At 33.7% G+C, this 23,633-nt stretch overlaps 1 protein-coding gene across 5 annotated transcripts in view; it reads right to left on the bottom strand.

Moving 5' to 3' along the window:
• LOC127156274 (cytosolic carboxypeptidase 4) overlaps positions 1 to 23,633 on the bottom strand; it is a 249,185-nt gene that overhangs the window by 38,580 nt on the left and 186,972 nt on the right. For 4 of the 5 annotated variants that reach the window (XM_051099028.1, XM_051099029.1, XM_051099030.1 and 1 more), the window contains 2 exons: positions 19,374 to 19,505; positions 16,165 to 16,341 (listed from right to left, as the gene is read on the bottom strand). In XM_051099028.1, coding sequence (XP_050954985.1) covers positions 16,165 to 16,341; positions 19,374 to 19,505 — 309 coding nt within the window. Of the gene's footprint in view, positions 1 to 16,164; positions 16,916 to 19,373; positions 19,506 to 23,633 lie in introns of those variants that run through there. The other variant, XM_051099032.1, reaches the window with a different exon arrangement.

Consider the following 23,633-nt stretch of genomic DNA (forward strand, 5'->3'; position numbering starts at 1 on the left):
TAAGATTACAAGATTTAAGTTGTAATATTTTGAGAATAAGGTTGAAATTACGAGAATAAAGTCCAAATATTTCGATAATAAAGTCTAAATTACGAGAATAAAGTTGAAATATTTCAAGAATAAAGTCGAAATTACAAGAATAAAGTTGAAATATTTTGAGAATAATGAAGTCAAAATTACGAGAATAAAGTCAAAATATGTGAAGAATAAAGTCAAAATATGTCAAGAAGAGAGTCGAAATGTTTTGAGAATGGAGTCAAAACGTTTGAAGAATAAAGTTGAAATGTTTCGAGAATAATGCCTAAATGTTTCAAGAATAAAGTTGAAATGTTTTGAGAATAAAGTCAAAATGTTTCAAAAACAAAGCCGAAATGTTTCGAAAATAAAGTCAAAATGTTTCGAGAATAAATCTGAAATGTTTTGAAAATAAAGTCTAAATGTTTTTGGAATTGAAATCATATAAATTAAAGCTATAATATTTTAAGAGTGTAGCTTTTATTCATATTTAACTTTTATGTTTAAGTGCTGGAACATACAATGGCGTTTTAGTGCCACATTACAAATGTAAAAAAAAAAAAAAAAAAAATTCTAAGATTACGAGATTTAAGTTGTAATACTTTGAGAATAAGGTTGAAATTATGAGAATAAAGTCAAAATATTTAGAGAATAAAGTCGAAATTACAAGAATAAAGTTGAAATATTTTGAGAATAAAGTCTAAATATTTCGAGAATAATGCCTAAATGTTTGGAGAATAAAGTCAAAGTTTAGAGAATAAAGTCAAACTATGTCAAGAAGAGAGTCGAAATGTTTTGAGAATGAAGTTGAAATGTTTTGAGAATAAAGTTGAACTATTTAGAGAATAAAGTTAAAATATATCAATAATAAAGTCAAAATATTTTGAGAACAAAGTCTAAATATTGTGAGAATAATGCCTAAATGTTTTGAGAATAAAGTTGAAATGTTTCAAGAATAAAGTCAAAATATTTCAAGAACAAAGTCAAAATGTTTCGAAAATAAAGCCAAAATGTTTCGAAAATAAAGTCAAAATGTTTCGAGAATAAATCTGAAATGTTTTGAAAAATAAAGTCTAAATGTTTTTAGAATTTAAACCATAAAAATTAAAGCTATAATATTTTGAGAGTATAGCTTTTATTCATATTTAACTTTTATGTTTATGTGCTGGAACATACAATGGCTTTTTAGTGCCACTTAATAAATTTGTTAAAAAAAAAAAAAAATTCTTAAAAAAAAAAATCTAAGATTAAGAGATTTAAGTTGTAATATTTTGAGAAAAAGGTCGAAATTACGAATATAAAGTCAAAATATTTCGAGAATAAAGTCGAAATTATGAGAATAAAGTCAAAATATTTAGAGAATAAAGTCTAAATGTTTCGAGAATGAAGTCAAAATGTTTTTAGAATTTAAACCATATAAATTAAAGTCATAATATTTTGAGAGTGTAGCCTTTATTGCGCATACAAATGGCCCAATTGAAAGCACCAGGAGAAGTTGCCAGGCCACTGGAATTTATTTGAATATTGTTGCATTTGAGCGACTGCATCATCTCACTGGGATGAAGAAGGTTAAATTTTAAAGACTCACGGCAACAGCTTAATATCAAGAATATGATATTTATTAACAGACTGAACAGGAACCACTTTTTAACTTAACATCAGCTCACACACCCAATCGACAGTCCAGTATCGATTGCATTCGATATTTGTAGTGCTCCAGCCCCCCAATAATAGCAATAAGCTTTGTGCTTTTAGTGCTTTTAATATAAAACAAAGTCTCAGCTTTCAAAATCAGCAAAGCAAAATACAAACTATGTGTTTAGCAATAATATTTTTTTCAAGCTCTTTAATGTGGCGTGACAGATCACTGTATTCATGTGAATAAGTTCCTTAAATGATACTGTTTTCTTTGTGAAAATTCCACCACCTACTCAAAAACATCTATAACGTCCAACCTTTCATTCCTCACATGTATTTAATTAAAAACAACAATAAAACATTCCAAACGTTCTAATCACGACATAATACAGTAAATAATTGGACATAATATTTAACATCTCGCTATCTGACTAGTTGACCATCCTGGCCCATTCCTGATTTACCTTTCGTAAATTCATATCATCCATTTTTAGCCATTCCTCAGTGTGATTTTGTACACTTCACTGATTTTCTACACAGTGACTTGGCTAATTAGCATGTGACATGCTAATGCCACCGTCGACATTTTAGATGACAATGATGTATTGCATATACACTGTCTGGTCTTGCGCCGCGTCGCCCACTTACCTCCTGACATATATGCACAAAACACAGCTTTCTTCCTTTCAGCCTGCAATCATACATCAATGACAAGTCACACAATTGCTAACTAGTAGCTACCTGGCCACTTTCAACCAAGTGCTTTATTTCCCTTGAGGCTTCTGTAGCTTAGTCCTGTGGTTAAATGATCTTTCAGGACATTTGGTAGCACAGAACTCGAACTGTTTTCCAATAGAGGTCCAAGCATAACAGAGCTCTGCTAGCTTTGCTGTCATTGATGAAGTGAGTCATGATGGGATTGGGGTTTTTGACTCAGTAACTCCCTCTAGCTCTCAGCTGTGAAACTGAAAAAAACTAGCATATGTTTTTCCTCACACGACCTCTATAAGAATAACAGAGTAAATGATCCACTGTTTTTCAACAAACTAGGATGTCCTCTGAGAAATATATGGAATACCTTTGATTGCATATTTTTTAAATCACAATGCTTCTCATTTATTTTGACCTTCGTCGAATACTGTAATTAAAAGTTCATTTTTCTGTTGTGCTGCCTGGTGCATGCACGTTCATTATATATTTAAGCCTTTTTGCCAGCTTTTTGGGAAAAAGAACAGTTGATAAAATGCCAGAAAGTCCTGTTTTGCTATTCTGTCTATGCATGATTATATGATTAGCTATTTTAAGGTCTAATTCATTTGGAAGCCTGTTTCCTGACTTTTTCTTTCTTTCTTAGAATAGCGCGATACACATGGAATAGCACAATTCTGACAATTGTCACAAACTCACAGTTGCGAGTTATAAAGTCAGAATTGCGCAATATGAACTAAATTCTGACTTTTTTACCCAGAATTGTGAGATATAAACACGCAGTTCCGAGTGATAAAGTCAGCATTGTGAGATAAAAACTTGCAATTCTGAGAAATTAAGATAAAAACTAAATTTAGACTTTTTTCTCAGAATTGCATGATATAAACCCACAATCGCGAGTTATAAATTCAGAATTGCGCAATATAAACTGAACTCTGACTTTTTTTCTCAGAATCGCGTTATATAAACTCACAATTGCGAGTTATAAACTCAGTATTGCATAATATAAACTACATTCAGACCTTTCTCAGAACTTAATATATAAACTAAATTTTGACTTTTTTTTCAGTTACTTGATATACTGTAAACTCACAATTGTGTGTTATAAAGTCAGAATTGTGAGATATAAAGTCAATTTTTACTTTTTTTCTTGGAATTGTGTGATACAAACACACAATATTGACTTTTTTCTCAGAATTATGAGATATAAACTCACAATTCATAGAAATTATGTCAGAATCGCAAGATATAAACTAAATTCTAACTTTTTTCTAAGGATTGCATGATATAAACTCGCAATTGTGAGTTATAAAGTCAGATTTGAACAATATGTGACCCTGGATCACAAAACCAGTCGTAAGGGTCAATTTTTCAAAACTGAGATTTATACATCATCTGAAAGTTGAATAAACAGGCTTTCCATTGATAAATAGTTTGTTATGATAAGACAATATTTGGTCGAGATACAACTATTTGAAAACCTGGAATCTGAGGGTGCAAAAAAGTCAAAATATAGAGAAAATTGCCTTTAAAGTTGTCCAAATAAAGTTCTTAACAAAGTATATTACTAATAAAAAATTATGTTTTCATATATTTACAGTAGGAATTTTACAAAATATCTTCATGGAACATGATCTTTACTTAATTTCCTAAAGATTTTTGGCATAAAAGAAAAATCAATAATTTTGACCCATACAATGTATTTTTGGCTATTGCCACAAATATACCCAAGCGACCTAAAACTGGTTTTGTGGTCCAGGGTCACATATAAACTAAATTGAGTTTTGGCTAAGGATTGCAAGGTATAAACTCACAATTGCGAGTTATAAAGTCAGTATTGCACAATATAAACTACATTCAGACCTTTCTCAGAACGTAATATATAAACTAAATTCTGACTTTTTTCTCACAGTTTCCTGATATACTGTAAACTCACAATTGTGTGTTATAAAGTCAGAATTGTGAGATATAGTCAATTTTTTAAGTTTTTTTTTCTCAGAATTGTGATACAAACTCACAATATTGACTTTTTTTCTCAGAATTATAAGCTATAAACTCACAATTCAGAGAAATTATGTCAGAATTACAAGATATAAACTAAATTCTGACTTTTTTTCTAAGAATTGCATGATATAAACTAACAGTTCAGTTGTAACATCAGAGTTGCACGATATAAACTAAATGCTGACTTTTTTCTAAGGATTGCATGATATAAACTCACAACTGTGAGTTTTAAAGTCAGAATTGCGCAATATAAACTAAATGCTGACTTTTCTCTAAGGACTGCATGATATAAACTCACAGTTGCGAGTTATAAAGTCAGAATTGCATGATATAAACTAAATTTAGCCTTTTTTCTAAGCATTGCATGATATAAAGTGGCAATTATGAGTTATAAAGTCAGAATTACATGATATAAACTATATTCTGACTTTTGGCCAAGGACTGCATAATATAAACTCACAATTAGTTATTAGTCATAAAGTCTGAATTGCGAGATATAAACTAAATTCTGATTTTCTTTCTCAGAACTGTATGTACTCAACTGCGGAAAAAAAAGTCAAAATTGCTTGAGTTATTCTTGCAATTCTGACTTTTTTCTCAGAAATGTGATATAAACTCGCAATTGTGAGCTATACAGTCCAATTCTGATAGGAAAAAACACTGATATGTTTTCAAAATTGCGAGTTCATATCTCACAATTCTGAATTTGTAGCTTGCAATTTATATCTCAGAATTTTTGTATTGTTTTTTCAATGTTAAAAATGTGGTCATGTAGAATTTGTGGCTTTATAAGCAGTTCTAGGTAGATTACTTACAAATTGTACTCTGTTACTGATTCCAAATGACATCACAAATTTTGTAGTCAGTACTGTAATCCATTACATCACACATTTTAGGTAACATAATAAGACTACTATTTGATTACTTTTAGATTACTTTTGATCTGTAAATATGCAAATGTGTTACTTGATTATTAACATTACTATTCTAGTAGATTTTTTTCGTGAAAGATGTTAAGCTGAGAAAAACGTTTTTTGTTTTGTTTTTTTTCTAAAATAATGAAGAGTCTGGAAGCTAGCCTGATAAAATTTGTATTTTTCATGAGGTCCTACTAAAATCCTAGAAAATCTAAAGACAGTAGGGCTGGTTTTCATAGACCATATGTTCACCAGGCCCCTGGAGTTCAGCTAGAAACTTTTAAAGATTGATAATTACAAACTAAGTGGTATTCAGTGGCTTTAATGAAGGTGATAATGAAATTAAGCTCAGGCAAACATCACCTGTTCATTCAAGCAGGTCTTTTCCAGTAAACATCATGCTTTCAAATCACATCCCATAATTATGGTGTGCCTAAAAATATACTAAATAGTCTAAAACCTATATTACTTTGAGAGAAAATGAGTTCTTATTTCCTGAACCTTCTTTATCAAATTAGCAAGCGGTAATTGACATATTGCACATGAATTTTTTTTTTTTTTTTTTTTTTTTTTTTTCAAAATGCTGAGGAAAAGTCATTACCTCTTTCATTTGTATGTATTAAAGTACATTCAGGGTGGATGGCCTAAAAACATCATATTTCTTTTTTTTTTTTTTTTTTTCATATATTCATTGTATATCATAACACTTATGTTTTAAATTAGATTTAGAATTTTTGTTTCAATGTATTCTACACTATGGATGACTTAACCCTGGTAAATTTTAGAAGTACTTTCTTTAACCCATCTGAAACACTTGATGTCTATCTCTTTGTGTGTGCGCGCGTTCACGTGGTGTGCATTAGTGTGAAATGAATCCTCATCTAAAATCCACGCTCTCTTCCAGTAGACCAGGCAACTGACATTTCCCCTCGTATTCCTGCATGACAACATCATTTAACATCAGCCACTGATGAATAGTGAATGGAAACAGAGATCCGATTCTAAAAGCCTGACCTGCAGAAATGATTTAGAGAGGTCTTCAGCGTTTGAAGTGCTAGCTTTCCCTTCACCTTAGAGAATATTGAGATGGAAACGCTAGAGGCATCCAGAACATCCAAGCATATATCACACAACCATGCGAGAAGTCGTCTAGACGAACATCAGACGATCAGCTTTACAGAAAATGAATCCGAAATGAAACATTACATACATTAACATTTGTATTTTTATTTAATTATTTAAAATATGATATATGCATGCATGCAGTTAAAATAAAAAAGTAAAATAAAGTAAAGTAAAATAAAATTTTTAAAATGGGGCTGGTGCTGGTCCTATTTTACATAGACTAATCTTTGGCGCATAATTTAATAGCAGTTCTCGGCTGACTGTCAGACCTGCACACTCAGCACAGTCAGTGTCCTCAGTTTGCTGCGCCTTGCGAAATATCGCTGTGGCCATAATTAAAAGTCGTCCTTTGAAATTAATCACATATTATGAGAGTTGCTTTAATCAATTTGCAAACATCAAATTACTGTCTCCAGCATATGTTCCTCAAAATGGCTGTAGCCATCATTATTTTTTTTTTTTTTTTTTTTTTTTAAGAGACCCAATTAAATTTCTGGAAATCGGATGGGTCATAACTTCACTTACTGTCCTGAAATACAATTATCAGATCAGTCATCTTCTATGAAATGCCTCTCAGCGCCAGCCATAGAGCAGCCCATCCAAACGGTCAATCTGATTTATGTCTCCGGCCTGTCGCAGTTAATCCGAAATTCACCTTACGTGACACATTTATCCTAATGTGAACATGAAACTGCACTCACAACCTATTTTACTTTTATAATGTCACATATTTTTGCAGAATGGGATATGATTTGAATTGATTGGATAGGTAAAAGTACATGTAATGGAGCTAGGTGATTGGAGGGAGTAGGCCAAGGGTGCCCAAATTCAGTCCTGAAGGGCTAGTGTCCTGCAGTGTTCAGCTGCAACCCCAATTAGACACACCCGGACTAGCTAACCAGGCTCTTACTAGGCATACTAGAAACTTACCGGCAGGTGTGTGGAGGCAAGTTGGAGCTAAACTCCGCACTCTAAACACCAGCCCTCCAGGACTGAGTTTGGGCACCCCTGGTTTAGGCTAAAAACTGGTGGCCTCAATGATGTCACCAAATAAGGGAAAGTTGTTTGAGATAATAGAAGGTTGGTGAAAACAAACTTTTATTTATTTATTTAAATTTTATTTTAAATTTTATATTTTCTGAAAGAACTAATGAGGACTGATATATCTGTGGAAGCCCATTTCCACCCTGAATAAAAAAATAAAAAAGGTAATTGCGATTTTTAATCTCACAATTCTGAGATATAAACTCACAATTCAGACTTTTTTCTCTGAATTGCAAGTTTACATCTCGCAATTCTGACTTTACAGTATAACACGTGGTTGATAAAAATTCGCAATTCTAAGAACATATTTTCTCTTCCCTCTCAGAATTAAACTTTTTAACTCGCAATTGCAGAAAAAAAAGAAAGAATTGTGAGATACAAATTTGCGAGTTTGTATCACGCAATTCTGAGGAAAAAAGTCAGAATTGTGAGTTTGTATTACGCAATTCAGAGAAAAAAGTTGGAAATGTGAGTTGGTATTACGCAATTCAGATAAAAAAGTTGGAATTGTGAGTTTGTATTATGCAACTCTGAGAAAGAAGTCGGAAATTGCAAGTTTGTATTATGCAATTCTGTGAAAAAATCCGGAATTGTGAGTTTGTTTTATGCAGTTCTGAGAAAAAGGTCAGAATTGTGAGTTTGTATTGTGCAAATCAGAGAAAAAATTCGGAATTGCGTGATGGTATTGCGCAATTCTGAGAAGAAAAAAGTCGGAATTGTGAGTTTGTATTAACTTAACTCTGAGAATAAAGTTGCGAGTTTGTATTATGCAATTCTGAGAAAAATTTGGAATTGCGAGTTCGTATTATCTAATTTTGAGAAAAAAAAGTCAGAATTGCGAGTTTGTATTACACAATCCTGAGAAAAAAGTCGGAATTGCGAGTTTGTATTACGCAATTCTGAGGGAAAAAAATTTGAATTGTGAGTTTGTATTACTCAATTCAGAGAAAAAAGTCGGAATTGTGGGTTTGTATTACGCAATTCTGGGAAAGAAGTCGAAAATTGCAAGTTTGTATTACGCAATTCTGAAAAAAAAAATCGGAATTGCGAGTTTGTATTACGCAATTCTGAGGAAAAAAAAGTTGGAATTGCAAGTTTGTATTACGCAATTCTGAGAAAAAAGTCGGAATTGTGAGTTTGTATTAACTTAATTCTGAGAATAAAGTTGGAATTGTGAGTTTGTATTACACTAATCTGAGGAAAAAAGTTGGAACTGAGTTTGTATTCTGCAATTCAGAGAAAAAAGTCAGAATTGCGAGTTGGTATTGCACAATTCTGAGAACAAAGTTGTGAGTTTGTATTATGCAATTCTGAGAAAAATTCGAAAATGCGAGTTCGTATTGTGCATTTTTGAGAAAAAAAGTCATAATTGCGAGTTCGTATTACGCAATTCTGAAAAAAAAAAGTTGGAATTGACGCTTTGCAAACAGCTTGATTGACAGGTGATCTGACCAGTCATAACGCAGGATCCACCAAAAGGATCCGACAAACAAATCAGACAGGAGAGTAGATTATCTTCGATGGCCTTAAAACTTGAAAATTAGTGTGTATTGACATGTTGCGGCTGAAATAAAATACACTCACGCATGTTCATTCACGTTTTTTTATCGTGCTTTAAGTAAAGAAGAAAAGATCAGTTCACGAGTCAGTTGATCTAATACACAATACAATAAAGAGCCACAAAACAGTATTTATTGTTTGAATTTCTTAAAAATTACAACATTTTAAAGCTGAGACTTTGTTTTATACCTAAGTAACCTGACCTGTCTTGTCTGGAGGAATGTTGTCAGTTTCCTCTTTGCTTCGCAATGTATTTTTCACTTCATGAGAACATGATGTGTAGTATGAGAGCGACACTGTTTGTCGGACATAGCAAAAGTAACTAAGGAGGGCGGGTTTTTGTGAGGGGTCAATTGCGAGTGTGTATTACACAATTCTGAGGGGGAAAAAAAGTCACAATTACGCATTTGTATTACGCATTTCTGAGGAAAAAGTAAAAAATTGCTTTATTAAAAAGTAACTTTTTTATTCATTGGCAGAAATGGGCTTCCATATGTATCATTTCTAATAAAAATAAGAAGGATTTTGGTTAACATATATATATTTTTCCTTAGTTAAGTTGGAGGCTCTTGGTTGTGTAAAGGCCCACAAAAACAGGCTACTGAAAGTGCAGTATATTTATTTTTATTTAACAACACGAAAAAAGGAATGTCTATGCTGAAGCTTTGTTTTCAATGTCTCTCCAACCTCCAAACTAAAAAAAGCACCAAGTCTAAACATCTGATATTGAGTCAGATGGTATTTACAGCCCATTATGTGTTGATTTTTAGATGAGGAGATAAATTACCCACTAAAAAATGTTACACGGTTGCTGCAAACTCCCCGTAGGACTCACTAAGCTAAAATCCAAACTTTGCTTCCCAGTTCCGTTTCGAGACAAAAGTGTTTATCACAGCTGCGACTAAATTGAACCTAATCAGAATGTAGCACTCGCCATACTTAATTAAACGAACTTTGTACCAATTTCATCAAGCCTCTCGTTTATCTTAATCCACGTGTTTCCTTGCAAAAAAACGACAATAGTTGATTAAGTTTAGAGGAGAAAGAAGTGCAAAGGAAAGGAAGTGGGGAATTTCATTCGGGAGTTTGAAATTGCAAAGCTAAGGTGATTAAAGGTGCCGTCTTTGTGATGCAAATGAGATTCCTTTTGAAGATTATCCTTCGTTTGGCAAAAGACACCTCTGCTTTAAGTGGGAGACTGTCGGAAAAGGTCCTACCGGTGTCATTGGCAATCTGGGAAAATGGATAAGTTTCACTTCGCTTTCTGTCTGAAGCTCGCCAGTTTCCCACACTCCTCATGAAATCAACAACCGACAACCGGAGACTATGCTGTTTAACAGCTGATTGATTTGGCAGTGTTACATCACTTCCTTGTCCGTCAAAATACGCAAAAGCGAACATTATTCATCATAACCGCCAGCCGAAGCTCAGATTTAGCGAGATGTTTCTTTTACGGTACACGTATCTGATCAGGGATTCCGCTAGACAGTGATGACATTTCAGAGGCGGCGTTACTCTGAATGACCCGGGCTCTGATTTACTGACTGAGAACGTAATTAAGCTTCGTTCCGTTCCCGAATCCCAGAGCTCGTCTGAGCTGCTAATTGGCATGAATTAGCTGTGAACAGAGGGAGTGTTTCTATCCATTCCCCACTCTTTTCTCTCCTCTTTTTTTTTACGTTCCCGCTCTCGTCTAACTCGCATTAAAGGACCCGGAGAGGGCCCACTTGAATTGGCTCCACAGTCTAATGGTCTGCCAGGTTCCTGACATCGACAGTGAATATTAGTACAGACTTTTTAATCAAGAGACTCTCGGGCTGCCGCCCATTGCTAAAAGTACATGTACCAAAACATCTGGCCTGCCAGCTGCGCTTGTATGCGCCGCTCGTAATGAAATGTCTGATTTTCTGATCCATTAGTCCAAATCTATACACATTTAGAAGCTCATGCGTCCTGCATATTGTCCGACACGCTCTTCAAACACCAACAGGAATGTGGTTTGTTCTGACATTGGCCAATCGCCTAGGGTTGGAAACTCAATAACTGACTTCAAATGATGTGTAGTTGTCAATAAAATAGGTTTAGAATAATAATTAAAAAACAACGACGACAACAGTAATCATAATGGTTCATTTTTGTAAAAATATAACATTTTATAAAAATTTATGTAATGATGCTTCCATATAGTGTTCATAGATTTTTCACCTAGGTTTGGAAACGCAGTACTTCACTTCAAATAATGTGTCGTTGTCAATAAAATATACATTTATAATAATCGAAAAAAAAAAAAAAACTAACTACCTAACTAACTAAATAAATCAATTATTAATAATTATTACAGTTGTTAATAGAATATGCATTTATAATAATTATAATAAAATAAACCAAAAAGTAAAACAAACAAACAAACAAAAAATTAAAACAATAACAATCATTGTGGTTAATTTTTGTAAAAAAAACAAAAAAAAACAAAATTAAATAAATAAATAAATACAATAAAATAAAATTAATTTAAAAAAGACAATGTAATGATATTTCCATACATATTCGTACTTTTTTAGCCAACGTTAGGAAACTCAATAATTGACTTCAAGTGATGTGTAGTTGTCAATAAAACATACATTTATAATAATAATAATAATAATAATAATAATAATAATAATAATAATAATAATAACAATAATAATAAATAAATAAATAAATAATCATTATAGTTAATTTTAATAATAATAATACTAATAATAATTTAAAAAAAAGACAATGTAATGATGTTTCCATACTTTTCTTATATATTAATAATATTGTTATATATATTAATATATATTCACCATTACAGTATATTTTAGTTGCTGAATTACTGAGTACATTTATTTTTGTAATATAAAAAATCTACTGTTTAAATAATATTTACTTTGTATAAAAACCCTATTGTGTCTGTATACACATTTTTTAATATAAAATATTCCACACTAAATATACTTTTTAATTATACCATATGTTACCAAATTGATTTATCGCGATTAATCACACACAAAAATAATCACACACAGACGCAGCACACGTATGTGTATATATATATTTTTTAAATATACATGGTACACACATATTATTTTTGTATGGGATTAATCACGATTAATCGATTTGACAGCCCTAACTATATATATATAATATAGAAACATTTTTTACAGTGTCTTTTTAGTTGCTGAAGTATTGACTATATTTCCATGCAAACACAAACACATTTCTCTAGAAACACATCTGTCTGTTATTCTTTTGAGAAACTAAGGCTGCTGTAATACTATCTTAAAAGAAGAAAGCAAACTGCATCTAACCAGCACAGGGAGAGACATGGACGTCCCAGAAGCACAACAACAAGACAAGAAATACATCAGAGTCTCTAGTCAGAGAAACAGACCCCTGACTGGGGCTTGGCTGGCAGCTTCATTGAAAAGTACAAACTAAACATCAACAGTCAAGACAAGACTCCGAACTTTTAGGCAGAATGTCAGAGATCTATCACCCACACATAAGAACAAAACACTAGATTGAGGCACATAACAGAAATTGGATGGCAAACAATTATCACGGCTGGATAAATCCAAGACTAAGGTCTTGTTAGTCAATCCTGTCTTACTGAGGAAAGAATAGGGCTGTTCTCACTTCATGTCCACCTGTTAGCTGGCACAGATCCTGTCTCTGTTTTATTTGAGCTACATGTCCCATTTTGATAGGGAATAAGGACTTAAACTTAATAAAACGTCTCCCTCAAGAGCTGACATTCTCATATCAGACCTTACTCCTCAACCATTAGCGCTTTCCGAAAACATTTTTCTTACTTGCAGAACCTTTAAAGGCGCAGTCCATGGTCAAGAGTAATTCGCCACCCTGTCCTTTATTAAAGGGCTGCCAGACCTCCCAGAACGTTCGCAAATGTCACTGCATTAGAATCACTCTACTTTGACTAAATACCATCTGCCAGTATCTCTAATGTTACCACGTTTGGCCGTGTATAACACTACTGGTTGGTAAGCTGAATACTAAACCAAGTCCATTTTAAAGGAATAGTTCACCTAAATAAAAAAAATCTGCTGGAAACATAACTCACCCTCAGGCCATCTAAGATGGAGAGTTTGTTTATTTATCAAAATAGATTTGGAGAAATTTTGCATTACACTTGCTCACCAAAGGATCCTCTGCAGTGAATGGGTGCCGTCCAAACAGCTGCCAACATCAAAACTTGTTTAAAGGGGTCATCGGATGCCCATTTTCTACAAGTTGATATGATTCTCTAGGGTCTAAATGAAAAGTCTATAATACACTTTGGTTAAAAATTCTCAATGGTTGTGTAAAACAACACCCTTTTTACCTTGCCAAAATCAGCTCTGCAAAAATCATCTCATTCTAAGGGGTTGTTCCTTTAAATGCAAATAAGCTCTGCTTGCCCCGCCCCTCTCTTCTCTCTGTGGAGTGACGAGCCTGTTTACTTTAGCCACATTTAGCCGCTAAACTTCCTAACTACCACGTTATAAGGAAGGATGATCACAAAGATTCATAAAAAAAAACGTTATACTCACTTCTACTGTAAGTGAAGCTGGATCACGAATGATTTGCGCAAACATAGACGGATATATGTAGATCGGGAGCCGCATTCCCTTCAAAAACAAATGTAATCCACTGCATCTTCAGCGGCTCAGATGTCGGAAGTAAATGATGACCACTATGTTCATTATTACATCAAGCAACACAACACCTCGATCGCTCAATCTAACTTACATCCCTGCTCCGGCATCGAAACAATGGAGGTTACTGGAGTGTGACAGCTGATCTGAGGTAAGACACTCACTCGGTGTGACGCCACATTGATAGGCATCTGAGAATGGCTTGATTTAAAAAAGGAGATATTATTTTTACAGATTAATTAAAATCCACTGCATGGATTTTTATCATTATAGGGTAGATTTGTACATACACTGCCAACACACATTAATGTTCTAACAACATAAAAAATGAACTTTGCATCCGATGACCCCTTTAAAAATGTTGATTACTTGTGGATTATTGATGTTTTTATCAGCTGTCTGGACTCTCATTCTGACGGCACCCATTCACTCCAGAGGACTGCATATTTCTTCTAACTTCTTCTACTGTGTTAGCTACCAAACCATGTAAGAACTCTGCATAAAAGTACACTTGAAAATGTAAAAGAAGAAACTTCTGAAAGTTAATTCTCAAGAAAGCTAATGCGCAGGTATCTAGGTTACAATTGGAAAACAGCATGTGGCTAAATAAGCAGGTTAATGAATGATTATTAAACCTGTAGCTGGGGAGAGGATGAGCAGATAATGAATACCTGGGAAAACGAGGGAAGGTCCCTCAGACAGCATCATTAGAGAAGAACACGACTGTGGGAAGGCCAGATAAAGAATGCCAAGGGACGACAAGAAGGTCAGATTTAAGCTAGGCTCAAAACGGTGCGCTTGCAGATAAACAGCTTAGAAATGTGTGTTTCAGCAACAATAAAATGTTGCATTGCATGAAAATGAACAAAAAGGTGTTTGACTATACCATATGTCTCGAAACGTGGAAGCTTACAATACTATTCTCCATCTTTTGATGCCATCATTGCTAGAAAATATATACTGCCATTCAGAAGTTTGGGGTCAGTGAGATTTTTCTGAATTAAATGAATACTTCCAGTCAGCATGTGCTAGTGACAGTAAAGACATTTATAATGTTTCAAAAGATTTCAAATAATTACTGTCCTTCTGTTATATTCCTCAAAAAATATGTAAATTATGTGTCACTGAAGACTGGAGTAATGGCTGCTGAAAATAATGAATTAAATTTTTAAATATATTCAAATAGAAAAGTTATTTAAAGTTATACAAATATTTCAGAATATTACCATTTTTAAAAAAATATATATTTTAAGAGCCCAACATCAAACCTCTAAATGGTAAAGCACACAAATATGTTACCCTGGACCACAAAACCAGTCATAAGGGTCAATATTTTGCAATTTAAATAAGCTTTTCATTGATGTATGGTTCGTTAGGTTAGGACAATATTTGGCCAAGATACAACTATTTGAAAATCTGGAATCTGAGGGTGCAAAAAATCAAACTATTGAGAAAATCACCTTTAAAGTTGTCCAAATGAAGTTCTTAGTAATTCATATTACTAATCAAAAATAAAGTTTTGATATATTTACGGTAGGAAATTTACAAAATTTCTTCATGGAACATGATCTTTACTTAATATCCTAATGATTTCTGGCATAAAAGAAAAATCGATAATTTTGACCCTTACAATGTATTGTTGGCTATCGCTAGAAATAAACCTGTGCTACTTAAGACTGGTTGTGTGGTCCAGGTTTTTTTTTTAAACATAAAATTCCATTTACCACCTTTAGGTCTTTACATTAATTGCATGCAAACAGCATTATATCTTGGAAATTATGAGCTCAACTCACTTTCAAAAATGTGTAGTTGTGCTGAAAAGTATGACAGTGACTTTGTTTTATGGTAGGTTAGTGAATACGACTAAAATGCTGGATGCAAAAGTGGCGCAACCCTATAGTGGCGTTTATCAGAACTATCCACCTTATTTTTCCTGTAAGATCGAATGCAGCCGGGGTCTGACCTTTGGTCTCATCCACGTCCAGCTATTTTCAGATGTTCAAAGCAGCTCGTTTTGCTCCTTGATGTTGCAAATTAGTGTGTCTTACCGTATTATTTTAATGTATTATCCTAATTATGAACACACTGGTTTACAGTGTTAAACAACTTTTAAAAAAAAGTTGTTTCAACTTAAAAAAGTAAGTGCTCGTGCTGCCTTAAAATTTTAAGTTTAGTCAATGTGAAATGTTAAGCTGTACTACATGAAAACGTGGATGTTTGAGTTGAGCAAACTTAAAATTCTAAGGCAGGAGGAACACTTATTTTTTAAGTTGAAACAACTTTTTTTTAAGTTGTTTTTTTTTTTACAGTATGCAAACAGGTTTACCGTTTACTGCATGTTGCTATTCTTCTCGTTATTTCCCTATAGCGGCTAATAAACCGGAAGTCTCGCCCCTAGGCTTACTTCCATAAGAAAGTAAAATTATTCATTAGCTGTGTATTCGACAGATGCTTTCAGCTCAAATAACTCTTACCTTGTAGATGCCTTGATTGCAGCCATTGTAAGTGCTTTCCATGGTGTAGCTACGAAGGACTCCAATCTCCCTCCAAACGACGACACGTGCTGTGGACGCCCGAGACTTTTCCACCAGATAGTTGCAGCTGTTGAAGGAGAACGCAGGAGCTATCCGGTCCAGAGTTTTAGCAATAGTCTGTCAATACAAACAATGCACAAGTTTAAAAAAAGAATCATGTATTTGCACTGTATTTATGCCACTGTTTTCAGTTCTAGTTTTGTGTATATTTAGTTTAGGAGACTTCTTTGCATAGATGGCAGACATCAGTCAGACAGCAGCTAGCGACGCAGTATTTTCCACATTAACGATTCCACAGATTTACATATGCCTTTAAACCATCCTTTAACTCAATTCGCCACAGCCTGTATGTTGGGGAGAAACTTCCTTCGGCACTAAACTTCAAAAACTGGATTACAAATAAAAGTTTCGTGTGGGATGGAAACAACCGTGCCAATCAGGAAACAATAAAGCAGACAAAAAAAAAGTAGTCTCACTGTATAACTGGATATATAATGATAAAATAAGGACACTAAAACATATGCATTGTTTGCTCAACCTGTGAGAGTAAAAATAGATTATGGGGATACAGCAGAAGCTGTAAAACAGACAGATTTTATTGCTGCAAGGTTGCTCTTTCACAGCTCAGGAGATGTAATTGAGTTCTCAGTTGTGTGACTTTGAAGAATCAACTTTGTTTCAGATGTTTCTCCTAAAATAGGATCAATAAAAATAGAAACAAATGAGGATAAATGTACATCAAGAGTATAGAACTGTACAATTAATGTGGGTAACACACTACCATTCAAAGGTTTTGGCACAGTAAGTTAAATAAGTACAATACATTTTTATATTAAAACAGAAAACTATGGAGGCCCATTTCCTCCAGTGAATTAAAAATAAAAAAGGTAACTGTGACTTTTTATCTCACAATTCTGACTTTATTTCTCACAATTACGAGTTTACATCTCGCAATCTTGACTTTTATTGCTCAGAATTGTGAGATACAAACTCGCAACTGTGAGTTATAAAGAAATTCCAACTTAATTTATATCTCGCAATTCAAAATTAAGTCGGAATTACAAAATACAAACTTGCAGTTTTGACCTTTTTTTCTCAGAATTGCATGATTATAACTCACAGCTGTGAGTTTATAAGTCAGTACTGTGTGATATAAACTCGCAATTGCGAGATATAATCTCACAATTCAGTTTATCTCAGAATTGACCATTCGGAGCTTGTTTGACAGGCGATCTGACCAATCATAGCACGGAATCCGCCATTCTGTCCAAAAAACAAAGACAGGAGAGTAGATCAACTTTGGTGGACTTAAACGTTGTATTGTGTTGTGTATTGACATCTTTTCGCGGATGTTCAAGTTTTTTTTTTTTTTTGCTTTAAGTACAGAAGAAAAGATGATTGGTTCATGTGTCATTGATCTAATAAGGCAATACACTGATCTGTCATGACACATTAAAGAGCCACAAAATGGCATTTATTGTTTAAATTTCGTAAAAAATTACAATATTTTAAAGCTGAGACCTTGTTTCATACCTGAAGTAAGCTGCTCTGTCTTCTCTGTCAGTTTCCTCTTTATTCCGCAATGTATGTTTCACTGCTTGAGAACATGAGGAGTAGTGTAAAAGCGGACATAACAACAGTAACTAAGGAGAGTGGGTTTTTGCGAAGGGTCAATTGCAAGTTCATATATATCGCAACTGTGACTTTTTTCCTCAGAAAACTGGAATTTATAACTCGCAATTGCAAGAAAACGTCAGAATTGCAAGATGTAAACACACAATTGTGAGAAAAAAGAATTGTGAGATACAAACTTGCATTTGCGAGAAAAGTCAGAATTTCTTACAAATGCAAGTTTATATCATAATTTTGACTTTATATTATGCAATTCTAAGAAAAAAAGTCAAAATTTGCAAGATATAAACTTGCAATTGTAAGATACAACCTAACAATTCTGAGAAAGTAAGAATTGCGAGATATAAACTCACAATTCTGACTTTTTTTTTCTTAGAATTGTGAGTTCATATATCGCAATTGTGACTTTTTTTCTCAGAATTGCAGAGTTGCATATATTTATATCTCACAATTCTAACTTTATAACACGCAATTTTATATTAGAGTTTATATTATGCAATTCTAAGAAAAAAGTAAGAATTACAAGTTATTAACTAAGTCAGAATTGTGAGATACAAACTCGCAATTGCAAGAAAAAAGTCAGAATTGTGAGATACAAACTCGCAATTACAAGAAAAAAGTCAGAATTGTAAGATACAAACTCGCAATTGCAAGAAAAAGTTAGAATTGTGAGATACAAACTCACAATTCTGACTTTTTTCTTAGAATCGTGAGCTCATATATCGCGAATGTGACTTTTTTTCTCAGAAATGCAGAATTGTGTATTTATATCACAATTCTGACTTTATAACACACAATTTTATATTAGAATTTATATTATGCAATTCTAAGAAAAAGAGTCAGAATTGTTAGATATAAACTCGCAATTCTGAGAACATATTCTTTTTCTGTTAAGAACTGGATTTAAACTCACAATTGCAAATTTATACCTTACAGTTCTGAGAAAAAAAGTCAGAATTGTAAGATATAAACTCACAATAAAAATTGAGATTATATGATTCAATTCTGAGAAAAAAGTCAGAACTACGAGTTTGTATTACACAATTCTGAGAAAAAAAGTCAGAATTGCGAGATGTAAACTCGCAATTGCGAGAAAAGAAGTCAGAATCGTGAGATAAAAAGTCGCAATTACATTTTTTTGATTCAGAGGTGAAAAACAGGCTTCCATAGAAAACAATCCCTTGAAATTTTAAAAATATTTCACAATATTGCGGTTTACAACACATCCTTATTATCTCTAATAATCTCAGAATTTTATAAGAAATGATCAAGACCATATTGAAATCTCTGACTTTTAATTACTATTCTATTTTGGCAAACTGGAGCAAAGTATTGAAACTCTATAGAATTCATTGTTGCTAAAGCCAAGTGATCTACAAAAGATTTACATCTACTTTTATCACTTTATGGCATTGTGTCAGCATTTTCGTCTCATTATCATCCTGGAAAAACATATGGAATGTGAAAGAGATTTTATTTGTTATTTTCTTTTTGTTTTTTTTTTGCAGTAAACGTACCCTGTATCCCGGGTCTTCTTTCAGGGAGGCCGTGTTAATGGTAGATCCAGATTGCCACAGGGTTTCCTTCATACTGCAGCCATACAGAAACACATTCTTCTTCCTGGAGTGACCGTGGTAATCGCAAAACACCTGTGGAATGTGATAACACAGCAAACACTGTATGTGAATAACCGCCAGGAGGATGAGGAGGTCACGTTAGGCCATCTTTTTGACTTTCCTCACACGACAGTAACAGCGTTAATATAATTAATCTTCTGACACAACACTAAGACATGAATGACAGGGGAATAAAATGCTAGACAATGCATTGTGTTTTGACTCTAATTCAAAGTTTGTCTCTTGACAGTGTGGCCGCTAATTGGAGACGAGCCTTTTTGTAAAGGCTCAACAAGAGGGCTCCTTCCTCATTCGTTAACAGCACAAGTCACGTTTGTTCCCACTGTAGCTTTTGGGGAATGACAATGCTCCTTTGACCAGGTTTAGTGCATAATTATTACTCTGATCAAACAAGAATTATGGCATAATTGATATGTAAATCTGGCTAATTGTGTCAAAGCATTCCTGTTGGCGCTAACGTTCTTCAGTTCTTCACAACAGGTCATTCCTGCTTAATTACAGGACTTGCAGTGGTCATTTCCACACTATTCATAAAATGAATTATTTTAATTGCATTATTTATTTTAAGCTTCAAGTACAGATGCAGCTTCTGAATGCCAAGCATCAGTTTAGGATGACGTCCTAGAACGTTTCAAAATTTTTAGTAGCGAATTCACTCAAAAGTGCTGGCGAACCTACTTCTGTTGCTTTGTTTTTTCCCCCCTGACTTGCATAGATAGGGCAATGGTCCATTACTCCATTTCCTGAGAAGCGACTTTTGAAAAAGGACAGGGGTGGATAGGGACGAGGTAAAAGATAGAAGTTATTCTTTAGTGCTCTAACAGCATCAGGAGAAGCTCAAAGGCACCAGGCAAGGCTCTATGTATAGATCTGGCTAAAAATAAAAAAAGCTCTTGATTCTGTTAGGAGACATGAACTGAGGTCATCCAAAACTCCATCCTTAACTCTTTCTGAAAGTCACAGATATGCCGGTACGTGGCAGCAGCGACTGTCTTTATTAGTGTGACATCAAAGCTATTAAGCTGTTACATTTAAAACCTCTGCATTATTCAGAAATAAAACAAGTGACTGTCTTTATGTGTGAGTCACTGAATGATGTACTTAACTGATTCATTCAAATGCAGATTTGTTTTAGGGACAAAACAAGTGACTCTTCATGAGTCACTGAATCCTTTGCTCAAGTGATTCATTCCAAAACATTTCATTCTGGAACAATGAAATAATCACGAAATTTAATAACACAATGACTATTTTGACTATTTTGATGAGAAAGCTACTAAATAATTTACACAATTATTTAGTAAAATTAGTAAATTTTAGTAAAATTAGTAAAAATTTTAGTAAAATTAGTAAAAATTTCTTACTGCTAAATTCTGAAAAAACAGAGGTGTTAGTTATTGGGCCTAAAACCTCAGCGTGTAATAACCTAAAACACTGTCTAATACTTGATGGCTGTTCTGTCAATTCTTTGTCATCAGTTAGGAACCTAGGTGTGCTATTTGATGGTAATCTTTCCTTTGAAAACCACATCTCTAGTATTTGCAAAACTGCATTTTTCCATCTCAAAAATATATCTAAACTACGACCTATGCTATCAATGTCAAATGCTGAAACATTAATTCATGTGTTTATGACCTCACGGTTAGATTATTGTAATGCTTTATTGGGTGGTTGTTCTGCTTGCTTAATAAACAAACTCCAGCTGGTCCAAAATGCAGCAGCTAGAGTTCTTACTAGAACCAAAAAGTATGATCATATTAGCCCGGTTCTGTCTACAATGCACTGGCTCCCTATTAAACATCGTATAGATTTTAAAATCTTGCTAATTACTTATAAAGCCCTGAATGGTTTAGCTCCCCAGTACCTGAGTGAGCTCTTATCGCATTATAGTCCCTCACGTCCACTGCGTTCTCAAAACTCTGGCAATTTGATAATACCGAGAATATCAAAATCAACCGCGGGCGGCAGATCTTTTTCTTATTTAGCGCCCAAACTCTGGAACAATCTACCTTACAATGTTCGGGACGCAGACACACTCTGTCAGTTTAAATCTAGATTAAAGACCCATCTCTTTAACCTTGCTTACACATAACAAATCCACATTCTTATAATTCAAATCCGTTAAAGGATTGTTAGGCTGCACTAATTAGGTCAACCGGAACCGGGAACACTTCCCATAACACCCGATGTACTCGGTGCATCGTCAGAAGAATGGCATCTACGCTAATATTAGTCTGTTTCTCTCTTATTCCGAGGTCACATTAACCACCAGATCCAGTCCGTATCCAGATCAGATGGTCACTGCAGTCCCCCGGATCCAGTCCGAACCCAGCCCAGACGGTGGATCAGCACCTAGAGACGACCTCTACAGCCCTGAATGTCAGCGGAGTCCACATCAACTAGATGAGCCCCAGAGACGGATCCACATTAAAGACCACATCACCTAGACGGCTGTCGGCACAAGACCGCGGGAACTTTGGCCAGAGGAGAACTGGCCCCCCGACTGAGCCTGGTTTCTCCCAAGGTTTTTTTTCTCCATTTGTCACCGATGGAGTTTTGGTTCCTTGCCGCTGTCGCCTCTGGCTTGCTTAGTTGGGGACACTTTCTCTTAACACAATATTGCATTTTATTTTATTGTTTTTGATTAACTACCTTTACCTATAATGTGAGTGTTTAATGTTGCCTTTGGCATTGTTGATGTACTGTTTCCTATTTAATACTGTACAGCCGCCTTGTCACAATTCTGTATTGTTAAAGGCGGTATATAAATAAAGGTGACTTGACTTGACTTGACACAATTGATTTGTTAAAAACACTTAAAAATTGATTTGTTTAAAAAAAATGATTCATTTAAAATGCAGATTTGCTTTAGGGAGTGAGTCATTGAATCTTTTACTCAAATGATTAATTAAAAAGATTCAAAACCTATGATTTTATTCAGGAACGAAACAAGTGACTCTCTTTATGTGTGAGTCATTGAATGATTTAGTCAGAATATAGATTTGTTTTAGGGACAAAACAAGCGACTTTATGAGTGAGTCATTGAATCCTTTTCTCAAGGGATCAATCAAATAATTTAATAATGCAATGTCTATTTGACAATTTTTTGTGAGAGAGCTACTGAATTATTTACACAACTGATTCGTTTAAAACAGATTCATTTATGAACAAACCAAGTGACTCACTGCTAAATAGTATTCTTGACTGTAAATCTTGAATACTATTTAGGGCGTCATTTATTAATTTATTAATTTATTTGTTTACTCTTTAATTTGTTTACTCAGCAGTTTAATCAGAAGACATTTAAAACCTCTGATTCATTCAGGAACAAAACAAGTGATTGTCATGTGTGAGTCCTTTAATGATTGACTCAACTGATTCATTCAAAATGCAGATTTGTTTTAGGGACAAACCAAGTGACTCTGTGATTCACTGAATCCATTACTCAAATGATTAATTCAAAAACACTTCATTCTGGAACAATGAATTAATCAAATAGTTTAATAATACCATGTCAAGTTTGACTATTTTTATGAAAGAGTTACTGAATCACTTACAAAATTGATTTGTTTAAAACAGATTCATTCATGAACAACACAGGTGACTCCCTTCACAAACAAACAGTAAACAGTATTTCTGATTATTAATTATCAGTACTATTTAGGGCATAATTTATTTATTTGTTCGATTACTCATTTATTTGTTTACTCAGCTAACTCAGATTCAAAATGATTCATTTAAAACCTCTGATTCATTCAGAAATGAAATAAGTGACTATCTTTATGTGTGAGTCATTGAATGATTCACTCAGTCGATTTATTCAAAATGCAGATTTGTTTTACTGACAAATCAAGTGACTCTTTATGAGTAAGTCATTGAATCTTTTACTCAAATGATTAATTAAAAAACACTTCAAATCAAATCAATCAAATAATAAAATAATTTAATAATACAATGTCAATTTTGACTATTTTTTTACGAGAGAGTTACTGAATCACTTACAAAATTGATTTGTTTAAAACAGATTATTCATGAACAAAACAAGTGACTCCCTTCACAATTGGCATATTACCCATGCTAAATAGTATTCCTGATTATTAATTATCAATACTATTTAGGGCATAATTTATTAATTTGTTC

The sequence above is a fragment of the Labeo rohita genome, chromosome 25 (genome assembly GCF_022985175.1).
Source record: "Labeo rohita strain BAU-BD-2019 chromosome 25, IGBB_LRoh.1.0, whole genome shotgun sequence".
Taxonomy (NCBI): domain Eukaryota; kingdom Metazoa; phylum Chordata; class Actinopteri; order Cypriniformes; family Cyprinidae; genus Labeo; species Labeo rohita.